This window comes from Hibiscus syriacus, unplaced genomic scaffold, assembly GCF_006381635.1.
Source record: "Hibiscus syriacus cultivar Baekdansim isolate YM2019G1 unplaced genomic scaffold, ASM638163v2 tig00110383_pilon, whole genome shotgun sequence".
Classification (NCBI taxonomy): domain Eukaryota; kingdom Viridiplantae; phylum Streptophyta; class Magnoliopsida; order Malvales; family Malvaceae; genus Hibiscus; species Hibiscus syriacus.
Window position 1 is genome coordinate 302,863 of NW_024062714.1, and position 22,851 is coordinate 325,713.

At 36.7% G+C, this 22,851-nt stretch overlaps 2 protein-coding genes and 4 pseudogenes across 3 annotated transcripts; 3 read left to right on the forward strand and 3 right to left on the reverse strand.

Annotated features, from left to right (window-relative positions):
• The window catches only part of LOC120121892, a 33,681-nt pseudogene extending 32,639 nt beyond the window's left edge, over positions 1-1,042 (forward strand).
• Positions 1,043-2,563: 1,521 nt separating this feature from the next.
• Positions 2,564-4,820, forward strand: LOC120121853 (annotated as a pseudogene).
• Positions 4,821-4,983: 163 nt separating this feature from the next.
• Positions 4,984-6,947, reverse strand: LOC120121880 (transcription factor ILR3-like). The gene is made up of 5 exons (XM_039141172.1): positions 6,370-6,947; positions 6,155-6,217; positions 5,914-5,990; positions 5,675-5,837; positions 4,984-5,564 (listed from the first exon to the last, which is right to left on the reverse strand). Exons 2-5 carry the CDS (start codon positions 6,167-6,169, stop codon positions 5,298-5,300), a joined length of 522 nt encoding a protein of 173 aa, XP_038997103.1. The 5' UTR covers positions 6,170-6,217; positions 6,370-6,947; the 3' UTR covers positions 4,984-5,297.
• Positions 6,948-7,268: 321 nt separating this feature from the next.
• On the reverse strand, positions 7,269-8,553 carry LOC120121881 (thioredoxin-like protein CXXS1). Of its 2 annotated transcripts, none has more exons than XM_039141173.1 (3): positions 8,270-8,480; positions 7,991-8,113; positions 7,269-7,546 (listed from the first exon to the last, which is right to left on the reverse strand). In XM_039141173.1, exons 1-3 carry the CDS (start codon positions 8,372-8,374, stop codon positions 7,394-7,396), a joined length of 381 nt encoding a protein of 126 aa, XP_038997104.1. In that variant the 5' UTR covers positions 8,375-8,480; the 3' UTR covers positions 7,269-7,393. The 2 variants fall into 2 exon arrangements, with proteins under 2 accessions (XP_038997104.1, XP_038997105.1); XM_039141174.1 differs by having other exon boundaries at positions 7,445-7,574; positions 8,270-8,553.
• A 535-nt stretch (positions 8,554-9,088) lies between these two features.
• LOC120121773 lies at positions 9,089-13,737 on the reverse strand (annotated as a pseudogene).
• A 385-nt stretch (positions 13,738-14,122) lies between these two features.
• Positions 14,123-16,633, forward strand: LOC120121893 (annotated as a pseudogene).
• The last annotated feature ends 6,218 nt before the right edge of the window (positions 16,634-22,851 follow it).

Consider the following 22,851-nt stretch of genomic DNA (forward strand, 5'->3'; position numbering starts at 1 on the left):
TCTATGAGATAAACTACATATGCTCGAGTTTGGTGCTTGCCGGTGTGTATGTCATTTTAATAGCTAAGAACATCACGTTACTCTTATGTTTTCCCGAAGGCAGATCCTGAAAAATGCGAAGTACTGGACTGGGAAAGCGTTCAAACATCATAACCGGAACAGCAAGAGGCCTTCAATATCTACACGAGGATTCCTGGCTTAAAATAATTCATAGAGATTTGAAGGCAAGCAATGTGTTGTTTGATGATGATATGAACCCCAAGATATCGGACTTTGGCACGGCAAGAGTATTTGGAGGCAATCAGGTTGAAGCCAACACTGTGAGAGTTGTTGGCACATAGTAAGTACTACATTTTGTTCCTTCACACTATCATTATTGGTAACCATCTGTGTCATGAAATGTCAAATATGAGAAGGGAAAATAGATTTGAAATGCATAAGATAAACAATCGCAATAAGTATGTAGGCATCCGGAGTTTACAGTGTTTTTACTTTAATGTGCAGTGGCTACATGGCACCAGAATACGCGCTTGAAGGGCTGTTTTCAAACAAGTCCGATGTTTACAGTTTCGGAATCCTGATGCTATAAATATTAAGTGGCAAAAAGAACAGGGGTTTCTACCATCCGGAGTGTGGACAAAGCCTTCTAACATATGTAGGCATCCTCTATTTGTTCTCTCTTCCTCATACCTAACCTTAAGGCTTATTGTACCTAAACATATGACCCTGGACAGGCATGGCTACTATGGAATGAAGGCAAAAGACTGGAGTTGATAGATCCAAACATCGCTCGAAATCATCTGATTGATGTGGCTCTGAGATATATACACGTCGCATTGTTGTGTGTTCAGGATGACCCTGCACTTAGGCCTGCAATGTCATCAGTTATTCTCATGCTTGGGATCTCCCCCAGCCTTCAACCTCTCCATGTTCTGCAGCAAGATTTTTACATATGATCAATCTTCAACCACTGGATCTTCCTTTCTCATTCTCCAGATATACTTGTACATATAATCAAACTTCAACCACTGGATCTTCCTAGCTCAGAGATTTAAGAATTTGCAGAGATAGACTTCATTGGGGACCTTATAGGTTCTGGTTTATAATTGTTTTTTCAGAATCTGTTTTGCTTTGAAAATTTAAGAATTCATGGATAAAATGAAACTGTTGTGAAAATGTAAGCCAATAATCAATCGAAAACATGGGAACATATTTCATAAGTCTAAGACAAATATGAATGTCATTGATTTCCCCAACCATTTAATATCAATCTTTGAGTTTTCCATGATAAAAACAATGCTATTTTTCTTATGTATTGAGATCAACTTGACAAAAGGAAATGGATTTAACACTATAAATCTCAACCCTAATTGCCCTAAAATGAAAGTGGCAATTTTCTTATTCCTCGTCTTCCATATCCAAATCAACCTCTCTGATTTGCTTTCATTTTGTATGATACCTTTTCAACTGTAATTTTTCCTTTTATTACATTAAGATTCCATGGCATGGATTCCATATCCAGCCTTAATTAATAGCACAATTTTGTGACCTAAAGAAGAAAAAGCATACCTCTAGGAACATTCTTTATAAAATAGAGGGTTAATACACTTTTTTTAGTTCCTAAACTATACCTCAAAATACAATTTTGTGCAAGCTTAATATTATAATTAAAAAACCAAAAAAACCCCTCAAATTTTAATTCTTCGATCAGTCACTGTCGGTCCGTGGCCGTCACCGTTAACATCATCAGAACCATCTCGCCGTCACGACCAAAACCCAGTCTCCCACACCGTGAAACTGCGTCAATAGTTGTGAAAAACGTCACGAAGGGTCACCAATTTTTTAGGTTTTTCGTTGCTGTTTTCCGATGATTTCGACGGATACATTTGTCTATACATTACACAACCGCCACTGTTGAGTTCCTCGTCCTGCTCTGAACAAAACCCGACCTGTGGTGACCCTTCGACGTAGGAGGTGGGGAGAGGGATGATGCAGGAAGAGTGGTTTGATTTTTTTCTTTATTTTTAAATATTTTTATTATTAAAAAGTTAAAAATATTATAATAACCACCTAAAAATATAACAGAGAAAACGTCGTGCACATATTTTTAGCAAAAAAAAATAGAATTCTAAATTAATCGAGCGAATAATCCTGCCACATCAAAATTTGTTTTTTGTTTTAATTTGTTTTGTTTTCAGTTTCATGAGAAGTTTCTGTCATTAAATTGTGTTCCCCATTTTTAATTGGAAGGGAAACTTCCTGTGCTTTTCTCTTGTTCCCCATGTAACCTGCGTCGAAATTATCTGTTGAAAGACAAACGAAAATAAGAGATTGAAGGATTCTTAATTTTAATGTTTACATGTTTAATTAATCATGTAATTCTTAATTAAGTTGCTTAATTAAATCCATTGAAAAGAAAGCCATTGGAACGGAGCTGACATCAATAAAGCTACATTAACTAATATTGTTATTTCAAATTGATTGCCTTTTTGTTCTTTTCCCCACAAGCTGCCATGCAAATGCAATTCAAAATTCTCATCCTCATATAAGAACGTTTTGTAGGACTCTTCCTTCGACACCAACACTCATCTGTAGCAAAAATGAAGAATCAGAGTTTGCTAAGATGGGTTTCTCTCACCCTTGCGATTTTCATCTTCCTCATCAGCCAAAGCCAGTCCCATGCAGCAACACAAACGCAACCCATTTTAGATAATCTCACAATCGAGAGCCTCATCAACATAACTCTCCAATGGAGAAGTAGTTCTCATCATCTTCTAAAAGTTCATGGAAACTTGGAGCTATCAACCACTTCAGTGGTAGCAGGCGTGTTGAGCTTCGTAGCTGCCTCCATGTCCAGCGCAGGAGGTGTTGGTGGCGGAGGGTTGCTAATTCCCATTCTCACGATTGTGGGATGTTTGGACCTCAAAACCGCCACGAGTTTCTCGGCTTTCATGGTCACAGGAGGGTCGATTGCGAATGTTATGTATAACTTGCAAGCCAAAAGTGCCAAGCTCGGGGGTAAGACATTGATTGACTATGACATCGCACTTTTATCAGAGCCATGCATGCTGTTAGGCGTAAGTGTGGGAGTAGTTTGCAACCTTGTGTTACCAGAGTGGTTGATCACCATCATGTTTGCCATTTTTCTTGTTTGGTCTACCCTTAGGACATGTAGAAACGGTGTCGGGATTTGGAAAATGGAATCGCATCGATATCTAGGAGCAAGAAACGGGTATGAAAACTTGGAAACTGGTGAAAGTGGCGAGGTTAAGAGTGTAGAAGAACATTTAGTGAGCATGGAAGGAAAAGAAACTCCAAGGTTCCCATGGAAGAAATTGGTGATCTTGATTATGGTCTGGTTTTCCTTCTTTATCATCTATCTTCTTCGTGGGAATCGCTATGGACAGGTAACGTTTTCTTGTCTCGTTGCCTCATCTTTCTTTGGAATACAATTTGCATGTTTCATTTTAAAAAACGTCTTTCTTTCGAATACCCGGATTTACAATGATTGTCATACCAATTATAATAACAAATAATATCTTGTAGATTTTTATAGGCTTATGTTAGAACATCTCATGGGATTCAGCTGATCAGCTTTATGTGTATTACCTTATTCTTTCCTTTTTTTATAAATGATGTATGAAAGTTTAAGGATGCTGACAGATATCTTTAATCAATCTACTTTAAAAATATGGTATATAATTAATCTAAAATGAATTTAATTAGGTAGAGTGGAAGATGGTCCAGGGTTGATTATAGCCTATAGACCAATGTCTTGTCTTAGTTTACAGCAAACCCACACAAAAGAACTAAAGAGAGAGCAAAGTGACAGGAGGCTACCTTATTTTGGACTTACCTGGAGAGTGAAAAATGATAAATGAGCTTTTATACCAAGTATTGAGCTTTGACGCGGCACTATCTGCCCACTTTTCGTATGAAAATTTCTTAGCATTAATTTTATAAAATTAGAAGAGAATTTTCAGTTTTATTCAAGAATTTAGGATTGCATGGAATGATGTTCAATGTTTATAACTATTAAAGCAACATGCAGGGTGTCATACCACTGAAGCCTTGTGGAATAGGATATTGGGGGCTCTCACTGTTTCAAATCCCTCTCGCCATAGCTTTTACAGCATGGATCCTTCGCAGACAATAACCCATTGCCTGCCGAGGTCCAAATAACCAGGTGCTTAACAAAATCTATTTACAAAATTAGCTACCCACTTGAGACCTAATTAAAAACTAACCCTTTCTTCTTTATTTGTGAAGGGGGTTAACAACCTAATTTTCCCCTTAATGGCTCTAATGGCTGGAGGCTTGGGTGGACTTTTTGGAATTGGAGGTGGAATGCTTATAAGCCCGCTTCTACTTCAACTTGGTGTAGCCCCAGAGGTTAGTATACAGATCACTTCTCCCTGTTTTAACCATTATAGAGTTCCATAGTTTTATCTTACTACAAAAGGCCAAAAACCAATTGTTCAAACCATTTGCTCCAGGTTACGGCAGCTACTTGTTCTTTCATGGTTTTCTTCTCGTCCACAATGTCTGCGTTTCAATACTTATTATTAGGCATGGACCACATTACCACTGCCCTTGTATTTTCAGTCATTTGTTTCGTCGCATCTCTTCTCGGATTGGTGGTGGTGCAGAAGGCCATAAAACAGTTCGGAAGGGCATCCATAATCGTGTTCTCGGTTGGTACAGTGATGGCTCTGAGTGTCATTTTGATGACTAGCTTTGGAGCTCTTGATGTTTGGGATGACTACTCATTGGGAAATTACATGGGATTAAAACGACCTTGTTAAAATCAAATTCTGTGAACTTGTCAACTGTGTTTTACTTCAGCTTTTTAATGAAGAGGTAGCTTCAATGGAAGCAGGAGGAATTAAATACCTTATGTGTTTAAATTCTCTTCAAACTCCAATTTCATCAAATGGCTGATGCTATCAATGATTGCAGCAAAGAAATCAAAAAGGTCAATGAGCAAATAAGCTGGTTTTACTTCGTTTCAGGTAGAAATTACACAAAAACAATTTAAGTCCAATGTAATCAGCACTTTCCAACTTTGAGGATACCTAGCTTCAAAGATTTAGCAACAATAGTTGACCAAAATTTAGTCGTACAAAAATTAGAAGTTATCTTAGCAACCAATGTAGCTTCAGACATTGCTTTCACTTCTCACTTCTCATATTCTTCCAAAGGGGAGTAAAAATGTAAAAAGTATCAATGAAGGATATAATTAGGAACAACGGTTCTTTGTGCTGAAGAAGGCAACCTCAAAATAACAGGCTGGCAGCTTATGCGACCGAAGGGCGTAGAATATGATCCTGTGATATATCCACAGCAGCAGGAGGCAAGAATTGCCACATGGAAACTCTGGGAAAGCCAACGAAGGGCACCAGCTTGCCACCGACAACTTGGCTTGGGGTAGAAACTGGAGTTGGAATAGCAGTAGCTTGAGGCACAAATACTGTCTTAGAATCTAATGCCTTTATTTGCCGCTCGAGATTATCTCTCTCGGTCTTTAGCTTTTGCTTCTCATCGCGAAGTTCATTCTTTTCAGCCTACAACATAAAACTCCACTCAATAAAGACTAGAGCCACCTGGAAATTTTAAGCAATATTGATGCATCAAATAAAATTTTTAACATGCAACACTCATCCCAAGCTCTCACCTTAAGCTCATTAATCTTCACCTGCAGACTCTCATTTGATTCCCTCAGTTTCTGGGCTTCATCCCGTAATTGAGTAACCATCCGAACTGCATCAACCAATATAGCAGCCTTGTCCATTTTGGAAGACCTTCCGGGATCTAGGACACAACCCAATTCTAGAAACCTTGAGACATTGTAATACAAACATCAGAGGAGGCAAAAATGGGTTGACGAGAGAGAAAAGGGGCAACAAAACATGCCTGCCATTTAGCTTATCCCTTCGCATCTTTTCTCTGCAAGCTTTGGATCCAGATGCACTGCCTGAACCAGACCTCATCTGATATAGAAGAGCGAAGAGATTACAAAAGCAAACCAGGTTTGAAACCAAGCACAATTATACCATAAAACTGGACAGAAGCAGACTAGAAACTGCATTCCTAAACGATTCATTACGATTGTACGAATACAATAAAAAATGGTAATGATTGATTAGCTGCATACCGTTTTCGGAAGCATATTTCATTAAGATTGTCTGAATTCCCAAAAGATTCAGTAAATCCAACACTGCAGAAGTATTAAGGAAGGTTAATGAGCAATCAATATAGCCTAGCTTAAAGGAGCAGCTGGGGCCATGATAGCTTGCCAGCTACTTAGCTTAGTACCCAATTCCATTGCTAAACATGACATCCTCAATAAGGATAAACAAGCATGAGTACCACAATGTTGAGAAGATCCCAGCTTGGAACTTCGCCTGCTTGAAAGTTCAGCTAATCAAACATGAGAGATTTACAACTACTATTGGATTCCATCCCACCTTAAACTTCATAAGCAATGAAGAAAAAGGGAGTGAAAAGAGGAACCTGAGAGGAGTAGAACAAGGGAGGGACGGATCAAGTGAGGGAAGATGACCACCAGGAACAGGTATGTCTTCTAATAAACCATAATCCTCAAAAATCCAGGCGTTGGGATTTTCAGGGGAGACCAGATCCTCCGCAGCCGGTTGCCGCCGGGACATAATTTTCCCGGAAAGTATTCAGAAATATCAGAGAAGCGGAAGATACGGGTTTTTTTTTCGGAGGAGAAGAAAACAGAGAGATTACACAGATATGGAACGAGTGAATTTGGTTGATTTGGGGAGCTTTGGGTGGGAAGATTGCGATGATAGGGAAACGTAGGGAATATTTACTTTGGATTTATCATTGAAGAGAGAGAGTCCACATTCCTTGAGGATCTCGACTTTTTTAATTGCATTTCCAGTCCACTGTCACAAACAAAGCCACCACGCGCAGAAAAGACCAGACCAGGGCCACCTTCTTTCGGCTTCGGCTACGCAGGAGCGACACATAAACAACAATCCTTTCTAAAATAGGCTTTTATGTTTATGTTTTCGTGGATGTTGGGCTTCAGAGACTCGTATGTTGCTATGAAACTTCATTATGTAAAGTAACATAAGCCCAGGAATATGGGTTTTCAGTATCGACTGTGTTTTGGGTTTGTCCCATCTCCGAAAAGACAACGCGACTTATTCGTTTTCATTGGTTGATACAAAATTAAAAACCAACAAGAAAAATCGATTTGTTCATTCTTTAAACAACATATTTCCCCAATAGGATCGAATTCTAGAGTAGTCAACTTCTCAATCACATTCCCGAAGCTTGGAATCACACTCATAAGACGATACACAATATAAACACCCTATTTTACACGTTCGAACATGTATAAACATCACAAGCATCAATCCTACGCAATATATGCACGATTGGATTGCATAAAACCATCAATCCGTTTCCTTATCTCTTCTGGATTTGCACCAATCAGCTTGTCAACCACAGTACCTTCCTTCATCAATAAGAATGTTGCCATTGCCTTGATCTCCATCCTCGTTGCCACCTCCTAATAATCCACTCATATCAACTCTCATCTTACATAAGAAACATGTCCACGCAAATACAATAAATTAATTCATTTGGACCCTCACTTTTTTCAGAAGAAATTGATTATTCAAACTATATTGTCTAGGGTTTTTTTTTTATAGCAACAGGAATTAAAAAAAAAATAGAGCATAATGTGAACCAGCATTCAAAATGACTTTACCACTTACCAGTCATCAACTCATTATACCTAATAATGCCAAAAGAAATCATCCTTATCACAAAAGGATCATACTTATCCTCAAATGCCACATGTTGTGATCTAGCTTACAAGCCGAAACATATCTTTCTGAAGATGATTCTACCACATCCTCAGGAATAAGATACTGAACACTCTCTATTTGTATGTATTTTAACAGTTCTATCAGCATTTGTATGTAATATCAAGAGATCATAGAGTTGTTACCTTAACATCATCAACATCAACGGTGAGAAACAGGAGATCTTGGAAAGTTAAGGCCAGTTCTTCAAAAAAGGGGTTCATGGCCACCGAGGGAATACACCATGCAGCAGTGAAGTGTACAAAAATCTACAACATACCCAGAAAAAATACTGAAGTTAACAACTCTGGAGAGAAATAATCACAATAAAATCCTTCGTTGAGATCGTTTCTAGAAACAAAGCCAAAAGATTACCCTCTAGAGAATTTTAAACATGATGGAACATGAAGGATTGAATAGCTTACAGGGCAGCCTTGATTGGTAGCTAGGTTAAAATAGAAGTCCCAGGATTGAACAGAGTCTATCTTCACAACTCTAGACTTGTTTTGCTGCTCTTCTTGTCTCTCCATCTTTTCCTTCTCTTTCACCTCTCCGGGCAATCTTCTTTGATGTTTTGTTGTCTTGCTTGTTGCAACAAGAGAAATGTCCTTTAGACTATGACAAGATATGGAAGCTGAAAAGCTAGGCCCACATTATCTTCATCAAAATTGTAAGAAGAATCTGAACGAAAAGACAGACTTTTCGCCTTCTGTCTTGATCTTGATAACTTCAACTTGTAATAAATGGCGTGGTTTTATCATTTACTTTTGTCATAACAGCTATCATTCCTTTTCTATTTTATAAATGGTTGTTTCCATCTTTTGGATATGCTTCAATAAATATCTCCCTTCCCTTAGAAGAAAACAAAAAATATTCTAGATTTGTTCTTTTGCTAGCCAAATACATATGTTTCATTTACAAATATTCCCCTACTCTGTTCTTTTCACGTTTTTACAGGGGCGTGTCAGTGTTCGGAAATCCCAATGAAAGAGCTAAAAATTACTAATGTTTCTTTCTGTATTCATCAAATGATGAACTCTTACCATACAACAATGAAAAAGTTACTTTTGTGGCAGAGCCAAAAAAAATTCTCCTAATCATATCAGACGCACCATAAATCTAAGAACACAGATGATTAGTAGTAGCTCAAGAAGAAGCTCTCTACGGATGATACATAAACCCTTCACTTACAAAATGTAGTTACCACTATTATAAAAGAATGTGATAATAATCATAACTTGAGTTCAGCCACAGCTCAACCGAGAATCAGCTGCCCGCAGTGTCATCTGACGACGGGGAACTCCAATTTCACAAGCATTGACTCTAGCAGCAAAACCGGAGGGAGCATAGAGACTCGCCCACAGAAGTCGGATCCGGTGATACATTGACAAACATAAGGGTTTTAGAATCTCCACCAAGACAAGGCTGTAATTACGATGGAAATAAATTTAAAAGGTAATCCAGTGATTCATTGTCATTAATAACAAAATCTGATATCAGCGAACACAGAGTGAGCATCAACCAAACGGATGAAAGAGGATAAGTTATTCTAGAGCACTTTACCTGAAGAAGATATGTCAGCTTGGAATTCCTAAAAGGCACATGATCCTCCTTTTTGGCCAATGCAAATATCACATCACTCAAACACGATAAGCTCTTGTTAATTGCCTAGTTTGCATGGCAAGAAAACAGTATAATAACGTTAAGAACAATTTATGGAACGGAAAAATCCAGTAGGGCGTTAAATACCTGAGTTTCCTTCAACCTATCCCCAGTTGCACCACTCTTTGACAGTCGTTCACTTCCTGCAAGATCAATGAGGTTCAAGACACCCTGTAATTGTTGCTCAGTGCCCTAACAAAATGAAGTAAGGAAATGTCAGTATGAAAGAGGGTCATCAAGCGACTCAACACCAAACTAAAGCACTCAAAAGTATATTTACCTCATTCATGCCCGATATCCTTAATGTGAAAACCATGTGACTTCTAGAAGATTGCTCATTCATTTGCGTCCTGCCCACAGACCTGGAAAACAGAAAGTACAACTCCCCTTGAATATCCCCAAATTGTACTATAACATTGTCATTGAGGAGAAACCATGAGGCATTTTATATCAGAAACAAGCTTTTTTGTTTGTTTTTGTTTTTAAGTTCTGTTATACCCAGGCTAGACAACTATCTCATCATTCATAAAACATTTCATAGTTTGCAATATTGACAAATTTAACACTTAAAATTTCCTCAGACTTTGGTAGATGCATAACACAAGAATAATCTGTACAAGGTTGGAAAATGTCTTAAGACTAAACAATTTTACCTGCTTTGAGCTGCCAGCCTTAAAAGTGAAGAAATCTCAGTTATGGTGCTGACATCGACAATGGTCAGATCACTGACATATGTATTACCATTTAAGTCATGTTTAATTGTGTACTGCTTTCCAGAAACTGCACTTTCTGAACGTGTTGAATCTGAACCAATTGATCGATTGGTTGATAACAAATCACGGATAGTCTCGTTGTATATTTCCAACATTGAAGCCTAAAATTTTTAGACGGGGATGATTAAAACAATGATTAGCCAACAAAATAAGTAGAAATCAGAATCAAATCAAATTACCTGCATTTTGTATTTCCAGCCTTGTGCTTGCAATGACTGGCTACTTTGAAATATCTGCTCCAATGAACGAGGTATCAACCCTTTTTGCTCTGGAGCTTCAGGCCTTCCCATCATGGTGTAAGTCTTACCTGAACCTGTCTGTCCATAAGCAAATATACAAACCTGAAACAAACCAAACAACCAACAGCCTATTAGTCCATATTTACTTCAAAGGGCAAATTATGTGAATCAGATAGCAACCATACATAATCATTAGTGATTTTATAATTCAAATATCAAAATAGATACTGCAGGACTCAACTTCGAAGAACAAAAGGATTTGCTTAGTTTACAAAAAAAAAGAGTATAAAGTAGCTACATCACCTTGTATCCATCAAGGGCACTCTGTACCAACTGGGATATCTCCACAAAGACATCTTGTTGTGAAGCCTCAGGATTGAAAACCTTATCAAATGTGAAAGGATACTTTTGCCCTGTTGACAGTGAGATAAAACATAATAAGGGTGTTGCTTTTCATAGAAAACAAAAATTGAGTAGCAAAGAAAGAACACATGCTCATACCATTCTGTATCAAGTCAATGCCACGGCCAAGAGATTCTGTTGATGTAGGATAAGAGACCGCTACACATTCTGCTGCACCATCATCCGGTAATAGAGGACGTACCCGGCAAAATACACGGATGTTCCCTTTCAGTTCCTGCAATTAAATATAACCCAGAATCATTACATGATTACAATCAACAAAGAAAAAGCAATGAAGCAGCAGTACCAAAATAGTATTGTGCAGCTTTTTCCTCAAATTCTCTCCCTCAATTAGTTTATGTTCCATATTGGCCAATTGATCTTGTAATTCTTGTATGATTCTTTTTTGTTCTAAATATTCCACCCTTGTTTCTGAAGCTGATAAATCAGCCATCTAGAGATAGGAAAAGAAAGAATAAGCCATTACATCAACAAATAAATTGATGATAATTTTTGCAGAACAATATTAGAGAAAATAGAGTCTTGAATTTAAGCATTGTTGGTACCTTCAGCTTTTCATTTGCAGCTGCAAGCTGAAGCTCCTGTATTCTTATTCGCTCCCGCTGAGAAGAGCATGTATCCTACAAAAGAAACCTAGCATGTAGTAAAGCTAGCCAAAATGGAATTACTAATTGGAAGAAAAAATCTAAACTAACCTCCAAGTATTTTGATTTCATAGTCAAGTCATCTAATTCTTCAAACGATTTTCCAGCACTTTCTTTAAACTTCACTATTTCAGCCGATAAGGCTTGCACTTTTGACGTTTGGCATTCACGATCATCCCTAACTTGTTGTAGTTCCCCTCGTAGACATTTGAATTCATTAACTAATGTTTCCTTCTGATTAACAGCATCGTCTTGTGAAGCCTGAAAATAATAAAAACCAAAGGATTCAAATCTACTGAAACAGTACTTGTTGTCTCCCTGCAAACCTGAGTGCTACAAAATGCAACGAATAGTCAGGATGTGAGAAGACATGTATATAGAAAACCAGCTACTATATATAAACCGAATGTTACATTACTCGAGTTCAGAAATAAAACAGAAAGGTACACAAAAGACCTGAAAATGGTTGAGCTAGTACGGAAGTAGTCATCATGAAAAATCTGACATAACCATGCAATGGCAAGTTTAAAATAAGATTCAAAAACCCAAATTAAGAAGTTATCGAACTCATTTAATTACTTGAAGCATATGTTGGGGAAGCGAAACAAATAACTGAATAAGTTTAGAAAAATTAAACAACAAGCTAAAACAAAAACCATACCCTTGACAAGGTTAATTGCTCTTGCAATGAACTACAGTGGCCCCTTAAAGTGCTAAGGTTCTCCACTATTGTCAATTTCTCTTTTTCTACACATTTGAGTGACTCGCGGACGGTATCAAGGTCGGTGATTAATTTGGAATTGTACTGTTGCAGACTCAGGATGTACTCTTGTAATCGCTTGTGTGTATTGTCAAGTGAGGTAGCCTGAAAAATACAATAACAGTCAGTCTGAAATAGAAACTAATTTAATAATAGAAACAAATTTAATATATACATTACCCTCTCATTGGCTGCTGCTATATCCTGCTGAGCTTTTTGAAGCTCTTCTGTCAAAGAAGCAATTGTTTTTTCAGCAGTAAGCCTAGCTTCAATTTCACTTCTATGGAGGTTAATAGCATCCTAGATATTAAAATCAAACAAGTATATAAAAGAAACATCAAGGAAGAGCATATATGCACAACACATTTTAAGGTTGATATCATACCTGCTTTTCAGACACTTCCTTGGAAAGCATCTCCTGTAAAGACGCATTGTTGTCCCTTAACTCAGAAATAACTGCATTCAATTCTTCTTCCTTGTTTTTCTTCTCTAACTCTTCGGAATCAAAATTCAATTAAAAAAAACCACAGCAATGCAAATTGACTTTTAGAAGACGTTGAAGTTACCTATATCAATGCATTTTTTCTCAGCAGATTCTAATGAATTCTTAAGTTTCTCTTTATCAAGTACATGATTCTCATCACATTGTTGAAACCATTTGACACAAAGCTTAAGCCTTTTATTATGTTCAGCCGCGTGTTCATATTTAGCCCAGAGAAAAAAAATACAAATAAATGACAAAATTAAAATTTATAAACAAACAACAAAACTAATTACAATAATAGTTTTACCTTGAGATCGAACTTTTTAGCTTTTGGCCTCTCATTCAGTATCGCTTCTACTTCTTCTTTAGTGAATTCATGACATTCCTCTGCATTTCCGGCATCGGCATTATCTGCGGTTGTAGCTTCTTGGAGATTGTTAACAGCAGAAAAAGCTCGTCGGGTTTGCCCAGTTCCCGTGGGTCCCAATCCTCTCCCTACTGCTCCAAGCCTTCTTCGTTTGTCTAACGGATTTTCATCTCCATGTCCCCTCCTCTGAAATTAATAATTAAAACTAACAGGTTGGAAAATTCAAAATCAAAATGACGGAGCTAAAAAAGGGGGGGAATCGCTTACGGTGGCGGGGCTGCGAGGCGCTCGGCTCTGGTTGCGGGAAGCCATGTTTGAAACTCAATCGAAAAATCAGTTGAAGCGGTTGCTGAGAGTTGTTTAGTTTTACTTGACGTATGGGGCGTTGATATCAGAGAAAATGAAGTAGACGATTTGGATTTTGATTTGATCGTCTTGAAGAATTTGGATTTGGGGAAACAAATTGGAACATTAGGGTTTGGAGAACGAAAAGGAGAGAGCGCTGTGAAGCACGGGGAGTGGATTTTTGAATTGATTTGAACTTAGATATGGCGGCATCTCGTACGAAAAGAAGAGGAAAAAATTGCTAACGTTAACGTCTATTGGAGTTGGACCCATTTAGGTCGGGTAGTTTAGCCCATTAATCTCAATCCTCTCGACCCAGATGTGGTGTGAGTGACCGATGTTGTTGAATCAAATTGACGGGCTAACATTTAAGTAGTACTGATTTCTGAAAAACTTAACAATCATCTCACATGTACTATCCTATACTTTCCGAAGGAGACTCCTCCAAGAAAATAGTATAATTACTTTGTCATATAGATTTTTTCGATTCTGAAAATGAATTTGGTGAAACTAAAACGATATTGAAGATTCACAACATGTACCCAAAAAAAAAAAAAACTCGTGTTCGAAAATTATAGAAAATGATGAAGTTCAATGCAAATAAACTATCCAAGAAACATGCACGTTGCCTGGCTAGGAATGAGCTTTTGAGGTACTATAGCATAACTATTGCATGCTCTCTTGGCATGGTAAGCACTCCAAACCTCTGCACATTGGAGAAATGTGGTGTCTGTCAAATTCTAAGATATGAGTTTTTCAGCAAAAAAGCAACCCAAGGAATGCTGGGGTATTTTTACTTCTTCCACAAGTAAAAGAGCTGCGGACTGTATTGAACTTGATGAAGGAAACCATAGTCTAAAGAAAGCTCTGGTTGTGGCCTAATTTCTTTCTTAAATCTTCTTTGTGACTATTCATTTTTACAATATATTTGAGGTTTTTAATCTCTCTAAACATCAGATCCTGAATTGTCATGATATTGCATCAACAATAGAATTCTTACCAATGCTTTGATTTTTAGCTTAACGGCTTGAAGTTTCGTTTAGTGAAACTAGGATGGTGGCAGATAAGTTAGTTTGGCCATCAACCAATGCTGCTATTCGAGTAATCCTCATCGCTTGTTTCATCTTCAGTTGAAATATCTAAAGATGCATATTTGATAAAAGAGGTTGCTTACAAAAAGTGGGTGCATTTGGCTTTATACCAAAAAGGCTCATTCTGATTTGGGTGAAAGCAAGCAAATATGTAGCAGTAAACCACCTAACCTGAGAAGAAAGTTAGGTCGAGGTTGACGTATTTCTTGGTAGCCGTTGACCGAGCTACCCCTTTTGCCTTCTACTTTGCATTTTCAGGTTTCAGTAATGTTGCCAGAAACTGAAGTCCACACCTATATTTGATATTTCTTTGCTATGAATGTCCAACGTATTTTAGTGCGTAAAGGGTTTTTTTTAGTCGCGGATCTAGAAATTAAAAAATAGGGTCCAAAATTTTAATGCTAGTTGGTATGCAATTTTTTTTTCTATTTTGATTAACAAATTAAACTAAATTTAATATTTTTTTTAAAATAATGGGTGTGTAGTAGTTCCCGTAGAGAGTCACATACATCCGCCCCTGGGTACGCACAAGGTCACATGCTCACCTAATATCCAGTCTCACTTGGACCCAGAGACCAACGTGTGTATAAAGCCAAAGTTCACTCCACCATGGTAAACTGAAGAAGAGCAACAGATAGGACGAGTTCAAAGAAAAGCCAGAAAACAAAACACAGACTAAGACAGAGAAGCACGACCAACGAGATCGTTGTAACAAAGAAAGCTTGTGTCGTGGGTGGCACGGGATTCGTTGCATTCTTGCTGATCAAGTTGTTGCTTACTTGCTTGAGAAGGGTTACGCGGTTAACACTACAGTCAGGGACCCTGGTTAGATCTTCTTCATTTATGTTTTTTTTTCCTGACCGATGTTTCGTTTCATTTGGCTTGCTTACGGGGATAAATGTTGTTCCGTCCCTCTTATAAGGAAAGTTTTTAGTTCAAATGAACAAAAAAAAAAGGAAAGTTTTAGTACTACGTGACTAGTACTTATTAAGAGATTACAACAACCTAAGTCTCTTGTTTTTATCACTTTAATTTGGTGGATCCTGGCTTCCAAACAAAGTAAGCAAAACATAGAAATGGGGTTAATCTTTATTTAATGCAGACAACCTGAAGAAGATCCCTCACCTTGTAACACTGCAATAGTTGGGAGACTTGAAAATCTTTCAGGCAGATTTTGCTGATGAAGGGAGCTTTGAATCACCCTTTTCCGGCTGTGACCTTGTCTTCCAAGTTGCAATACCCGTTAATTTTGCTTCTCAAGATCCAGAGGTATAACCTTAACAAAATTAAACTGTTTTTTGGTTAATGATACATTTACAAGGTTGCTTTATGTTTTTTTTAAAGAATGACATGATAAAACCGGCAATCCAAGGAGTGTTGAACGTTTTGAAAGCTTGTGCCAAAGCAAAAACTGTTAAACGTGTCGTCTTGACATCGTCAGCCGCAGCTGTATCAATCAACACATGTTGTCCGGTTCGATCTCTATCAGGCATGTGGAAGACGTATGTCGAGCACATGTTTTCCTGGCCGAAAAAGAATCTGCATCAGGTCGATATATATGCTGTGCTGTTAATTCGGGTGTGCCCGAACTCACTAAGTTCCTCCACAAAAGATACCCGGAGATGGAATTCCCTACTGAGCAAGAACCAATATGAATGCATTGACAAAGTTTATTTCTATTATGGGAGAATTGTGGTTACCATAGTTTGTTTACCTGATAACGATTGCAGTTATGGAGATTTTCCCTCCAAAGCCAAGTTGATAATTTCCTCAGAGAAGCTTATTAATGAAGGGGATTGAGGAAATCTTCGACCAAAGTGTGGAATATTTGAAGGACAAGGGACTGCTCAAGTGAAGAGTTCTGACGCTTCTTCCCTAATGATTGTGGTGTTTTTGTCATGATATGGGAATAACTTCGTGTTCTACAAATTAAGGAAAATTCGTATGACGAATATCATCTATTTTTATCATAAATGGCATTACCGTTAACTTCTCTATTATTGTTTCTTTTTTCTAAGCCTTATATTCATGAAATCTTCTTCGAAATTGTGTTCTTACGTTTAGATTAACGTGACTCCCCCAAATGGTATAATCTATTATCAATATTAATTTATTTAAAAAAAATATTATCAATATTAATGTTTTTGATTTAAATGTGAGAATGTTATTCGGATGAGTTCTAAAACAAAATCAATATTGATGGTACTCGTAGAATTACCTCAGGGGAAGCCTCATGCGGAGGGGTTATTAGAGACCATAGGGGACGATGGATAACGGGCTACACAAAAAGTAGAGGAATTTTCTCTGTTATCGAAGCGAAACTTTGAAGAATATACGAAGGTCTCCAGGTTGCATGGAAACTGCACTACAACAAAGCACAGTTTTAGCGGTGTTTTTTTAGTCCTATAGTGGTGTTTTTAAGCGCCGCTAAAAGCACTCGCGATGATAGCAAAAATGCCACAAGAAGTGTCGGCCATACCAGCGCTGCTAAAGTTAGCGGCATTTGAGAACAAAAAACGCCGCAATAGGTCAAGAACATAAATTTTAATTAAGACACAAATTATGCAGAAAAATACTTAACAAAAAAATAAATTAAAATTTATAAACATTAAAATTAAATGTAATGTAGTTTGACATTGTTCTCTAGAGTTTAGTCTAGGTTCTTTCACTTTCAATTGAAAAAAAAATATTGTTCACTAGAATTTAGTCTTCATTGCTCCTTCGTGGGGAAAGGAAGTAAAAAAATAGTTTTCCTTGTTTGATGAAGCATCGTTAAGTTTTTCCTCCGTGTAAACTGTATATGGAGAAGCTTTTCATCCATTTCACCAAATAAATCCCCTAGCTCCGATTCACCAAGAAGACTCCTTAATCGCTTCAGTGCTTCACTTGAAACAGATAACGACCTTCCACCTACAGTATGAAACTTGATTAGAGGTGGCTTGTGAACTGAATCAAACATTAAACAAAAAAATTAAAGTAAAAGAGAGAAGTGTTTACTTGGAGTAACAGTAGAGACAGTGTAACATCCCAAACATCAGGTTAGTGACAAAATTGTGAGATTTTAAAATTTAGTGACTAAATTAGATAAATTAAAAAGTTCAGGGACTTAATTGAAATATTTTATATAGGATGGTTTAGCAAAGAAAGAGGAATAAAAGGGCACATTGGTCATTTGAGCAAGGAAATAATAAAAAAATTTGTTGTGGTTATTCTATAACCACGTGGAGTCCATAATTTGGTGAAAAAGAAAGGTTCCATACATCTCTTCATCTTTCTTCATTTTCCAGCCGTGAACTCCATATGCTAAGGTGAGTTTTCTTGTAAGTTGATTATTCGTTGAATTTAAGTTTGGTTTACGATCCTTAAAGGATACTTAAGCTTAAGGAAAACTTAAGTTGTCCTAAAACTATAAGATGAAGGAATTAAGAATGATTAAAAATAAGAGGTCTCTAAATGAAATCTTGGGTGAGAGGCAGTAATTAGATTTTGATACTAGAATTGACTTGTCAATAGTGAGACTAAAAAGTAATAAGTGTTAGAAATGAGTTTGGATTATGTTACAAATTTGTAAGATTCTTGGTTTCAAGAATTTGAATGAGATATTGAAGTTAATAAGGTGTTAGAATGATAAAAGAAAGTTAAAGTGCTTGTAGTTGGGTTTGGTGGTATGAAAGGAACTTTAAAAGTGGAAATTAAGTGATGTGTTGATAATTTTTAGATATTGGGAGTATGTTATGGGTTGGTAGTATCAGTACTCGATGAACAAGTACCGATACTACAAAGCTATTGTAGGCTATAATATTGCGTAGGTATCGATACTGCATGAACAATATCGATACCCTAAGGCCATTTTAGACAACATTTTCATGGGGTATCAATACCTAAGGGGGAGTATCGATACTAAGGGTATCGATACTATTAGGCCAGTATCGGTACCATTTTTGAAATAATGATCACAGAATAGAAAATGGGTATCGATACCCAGATTTGGTATCGATACCACAGTTAGGGAAGTATCGATACCACAGTTAGGGAAGTATCGGTACCATGCATAGGGTACCAATACTACTCAAAGAGGAAAATCGAATTAAGCCTTTCTTTTAATTTAAGTTATTAAGGATCAAATTATGATACTTAGAATTCTGATATGCTTATTAAATGTATGATTATGTAGATAACGAGTATAAACAAGTTCCGGGACAATTGACAAGTAAGATCGATCGAGAAAAAGACAAAAAGATATACGTGTTGCTTGGAATAGTGAGGCTAAGGTGAGTGCATACTTATAGAATATATATATAGTATGATATTGAAATTAGACTTGTGATAAGTCTAGTTCCAACATATTTAATACATGATTGCATAAGTAGAAGCATAATCATAAATGGTATGGTGTAAACATGTCTTGATTTCATTACACGATATGATATATGACATGAACTCATATGATATGCATTATAAGACAATGATCTACGTGAATATGTATGAGAAATTTACATGAACTATGTGATAAAAGCTACAAACTTATATGTCTATAAGATATAAACTATGTGAATTGTGAAAAGCCCATGTTATGTAGATGAGGGCTATAGGTATAATTGGCATCCCAAGAGTCGAGGGTTCTACGTGGTCCTTCGGGACATATATATAATCCTTTGGAATATATATTCGAGTCTTTGAGACACATATTTGGTCATTTGGAATATATATATATATATATGGTTCTTAAGGAGATTTCTATGTGGTCCTTCGGGACATTTTATATGGCACTTCGGTGCATTCCTACGCGACACTTCAGTGTATTTCTACGCGACACTTCAGTGCATTTCTACGTGGCACTTCAGTGCATTTTATACGAGTTGTAGTGACAGGATTTGTGCACAAACTCAATGCACTCACATACCTTAAGTTCTCGGTATTGTATCATGGGCTAATGAAAGATATAATATGAAATAACATTAAATATTGTGATAAGTTACTATGTGTGAAATGCATGATTAAGTAGTTTGCATTGAATGAATATATGATTTCATGTTATTACATTTCATTATAGTATCATTATATATATATTGTGCCTCACTAAGTCGATGACTTAGCGTGTGAGTGTTTCACACGTAGGATCAAGGAAGTCAACTGAGCAAGGTTAGGCAGTTGGATAGCATCACTCCTTTAGATATCAGATCAGAAGCAACTTAAACAGTAGGTTATTTTGTTATGAAAATCAATGTTGGCATGTAATCAAAAGTTTAAGTTGTATATGTGTTGAAAATAGGGCTAATGTAAAGTGAAGTAAAAGGAATTGGGTGATGAAATAAATTAAATGACAAAGAAAAGAAAAAGTGAAAAACTTCACTGACGTATATTCAAGTAACAATATATTACAAGTTTAATATGTATATATAGTAGGTGAGAACAAGTATTTAATTAAAACTAAACTACTTAGTAGTTATCTTTATCTAACTTTCTAAGAGTTAGTGTTATATTAAAATACTAATTAATTATCCTTATCTATCGCATAACCTACACTCCCCCTCAAGTTGGGGAGTAAATGTTGAAAAAACCCAACTTGGATATAATCTCATCAAAGGTAATTCTTGGAAGTGCTTTGGTGAGAATATTTGCTAATTGATTCTTCGTTGAAACATAATTGAGTTTCACAGTTCCACCATTTACCTTTTCAGAGATGAAATGTCTGTCAATCTCCACATGCTTCGTTCGGTCATGATGAACTGGATTCTTTGCAATACTTATTGTAGATTTATTGTCACTTTGAAGTTCAAACCATTTGTTGGCACATAACCCCAACTCAGTTAACATTCTTTGAAGCCAAATTCCTTCGTAAATTCCAAGTGTCATTGCTATAAATTCTGCTTCTGCACTACTTCGAGACACCACCGCCTGTTTTTTACTTCTCCAAGTAACCAGATTTCCCCAAACAAATGAACAATAACCAGTTGTAGATCTTCTATCCGTTAATTCACCTACCCAGCTTGAATCCAAAAAAATTCTTATTGTTCTATCATCACTTTTTCTAAAAATTAACCCATTTCCTGGTGTCATTTTCAAGTATCTTAGAATTCTATTCACTACCTCTAAATGTTCTTCTCCTGGATCATTCATTTATTGACTCACTATACTGACAGGGAACGCAATATCAGGTCTAGTAAGTGATAAATAAATTAGTTTATCTACTAGCCTTTGGTACTGTTCTTTGTTCACAAGACTTCCCAATTCTTCTCTCCTTAGCTTAATATTTTCTTCCATGGGTGTTTCTACCAGCTTACATCCCTTCATTCCAGTTTCTGATAGTAGATCAAAGATATATTTCCTTTGATTGGTCACTATTCCTTCTTTTGACCTTGCAACCTCCATGCCTAAAAAATATCGTAAAGTTCCCAAGTCTTTGGTTTCGAACTCCTTCGCCAGTAGCTTTTTTAATCTTTCTATCTCCATACAATCATCTCCTGTTAGAATGATATCATCCACATAGACAATCAAAAATGCCTTTTTGTTGTTTGAAGCTGTTTTGACAAATAAAGTGTGATCCGACTGACATTGCTTGTAACCATCATGAATAATCACCTTTGTAAATCTGTCAAATCAGGCTCCTGGAGATTGCTTAAGTCCATACAAGGACTTTAGTAATCTACATGCTTTTCCTGTATTGCTCTTCACACCCGGTGGAATTCGTATATATAGTTCCTCCTCCAAGTTTCCGTTTAGAAATGCGTTTTTGATGTCTAACTGATGAAGCACTCAATTCTCATTAACTTCTAATGACAGTAACACTCTCACAGTGTTTAGTTTTGCTACCGGAGCAAACGTTTCATGATAATCAACTCCAAAAGATTGAGTGAATCCTTTCGCCACTAATATCGCCTTATATCTTTCAATGTTACCATCAGCTTTGTATTTTACCGTGAATACCCATTTGCAGCTGATTGGTTTTTTAACTTTCGGAAGATCAACTATAATCCAAGTATTGTTATTTTCCAGTGCTTTTAATTCCTCTTCTACTGCCTTTTTCCACTTGAGATCTTTCAATGCTTCTTCCACCGTATCTGGAATAGTAATGCTATCTACACTTGTTGTAAAGTTCTTAAAACAAGGTATTAGCTTTTCGTATGCAACAAATCTCTCAATTGGATAATTTCTGCATTTTCTTACTCCTTTTCTTTGAGTAATCGGCAAGTCATTATCATCAATTAAAGCATTTAATTCAGTGGAAGAACTCTGATTACCTTCTTCATTCTCCAAAGGATTCTCGTTCGGTTCCGGTTCATGACAGTGTCCATGCTGTGTGGGAGACTCGGAATTAGGTTCAGGGATTGATTTATAAATTGGTTTTTGTCGTATCTTGTAAATCTGCAACTCGAATTGAGGTATTTGAGGCGAAGTGATATGCTGATCATTACGAGGTAAATGTGTTTCGGTGGACTGGTTTGGAAAGGATACGTTTTCTGGGTTCGATAGTGTTGTTTGGTCTGGCTGTAGCGATTTTGTAGGCTTATTTGACTGGTTTAACTAATTTGACGATGATGGTTGATCAAAAAGAGCTGGATGTAAATCAAGTGTCAATTGTTGTGAGTCAACAAACTAATATTCATTATATGACTCCCCCTGAATAGCAGTTTTAAGGAAAAAAGGTGTTTTTTCAAGGAAAGTAACGTCCATAGTAATAAAGAATTTCTTTGTACGAGGATAATAACACCGAAAGCCCTTTTGAGTCGATGAATAACCCAGAAACACACACCAAAATGCTCGAGGATCTAATTTGGACCTGAAAGGAACATTGTTATGAACGAACACAGTACAACCAAAAACTCTAAGGGGTAACAATGAAGTCATCGGTTTAAAATTGGGAAAAAATTGAAGAAAAACATCTCTCGGACACATAAATTGTAATGGTTTACTAGGGAGACGGTTAATCAAATAAGTGGCAGTTAAAAGGGCTTCCCCCCAAAAATAGTTAGGAACATTTGTGGAAAAAAGTAGAGACCGAGTAACCTCAAGAAGATGACTATTTTTCCACTCATCAATCTCATTTTGTTGAGGAGAATTGACACACAAAGTAAGATGAACAATCCCGGTTTCCTAAAAGAAAGAACCCAAAATATTGGCAAAATACTCACTACCATTGTCAGAATGAAACATTTGGATTGAACACTGAAATTGGGTTTCAACCATCTTATAGAACCGTTTAAATATTTCACAAGCTT

What these genes read in the sequence shown, in the direction of transcription:
- LOC120121881 (XM_039141173.1), bottom strand. Translation starts at nt 8,374, where the DNA reads ATGGAGAGACAAGAAGAGCAGCAAAACAAGTCTAGAGTTGTGAAGATA. An exon ending in CTACCAATCAAGGCTGCCCT is followed by an intron (nt 8,114 to 8,269) that starts GTAAGCTATTCA and finishes GGTATGTTGTAG; the next exon opens with ATTTTTGTACACTTCACTGC. An exon ending in TTGATGTTGATGATGTTAAG is followed by an intron (nt 7,547 to 7,990) that starts GTAACAACTCTA and finishes GTGGATTATTAG; the next exon opens with GAGGTGGCAACGAGGATGGA.
- LOC120121880 (XM_039141172.1), bottom strand. An exon ending in AGGGATAAGCTAAATGGCAG is followed by an intron (nt 5,838 to 5,913) that starts GCATGTTTTGTT and finishes CAATGTCTCAAG; the next exon opens with GTTTCTAGAATTGGGTTGTG. An exon ending in TGAAGATTAATGAGCTTAAG is followed by an intron (nt 5,565 to 5,674) that starts GTGAGAGCTTGG and finishes TTTATGTTGTAG; the next exon opens with GCTGAAAAGAATGAACTTCG.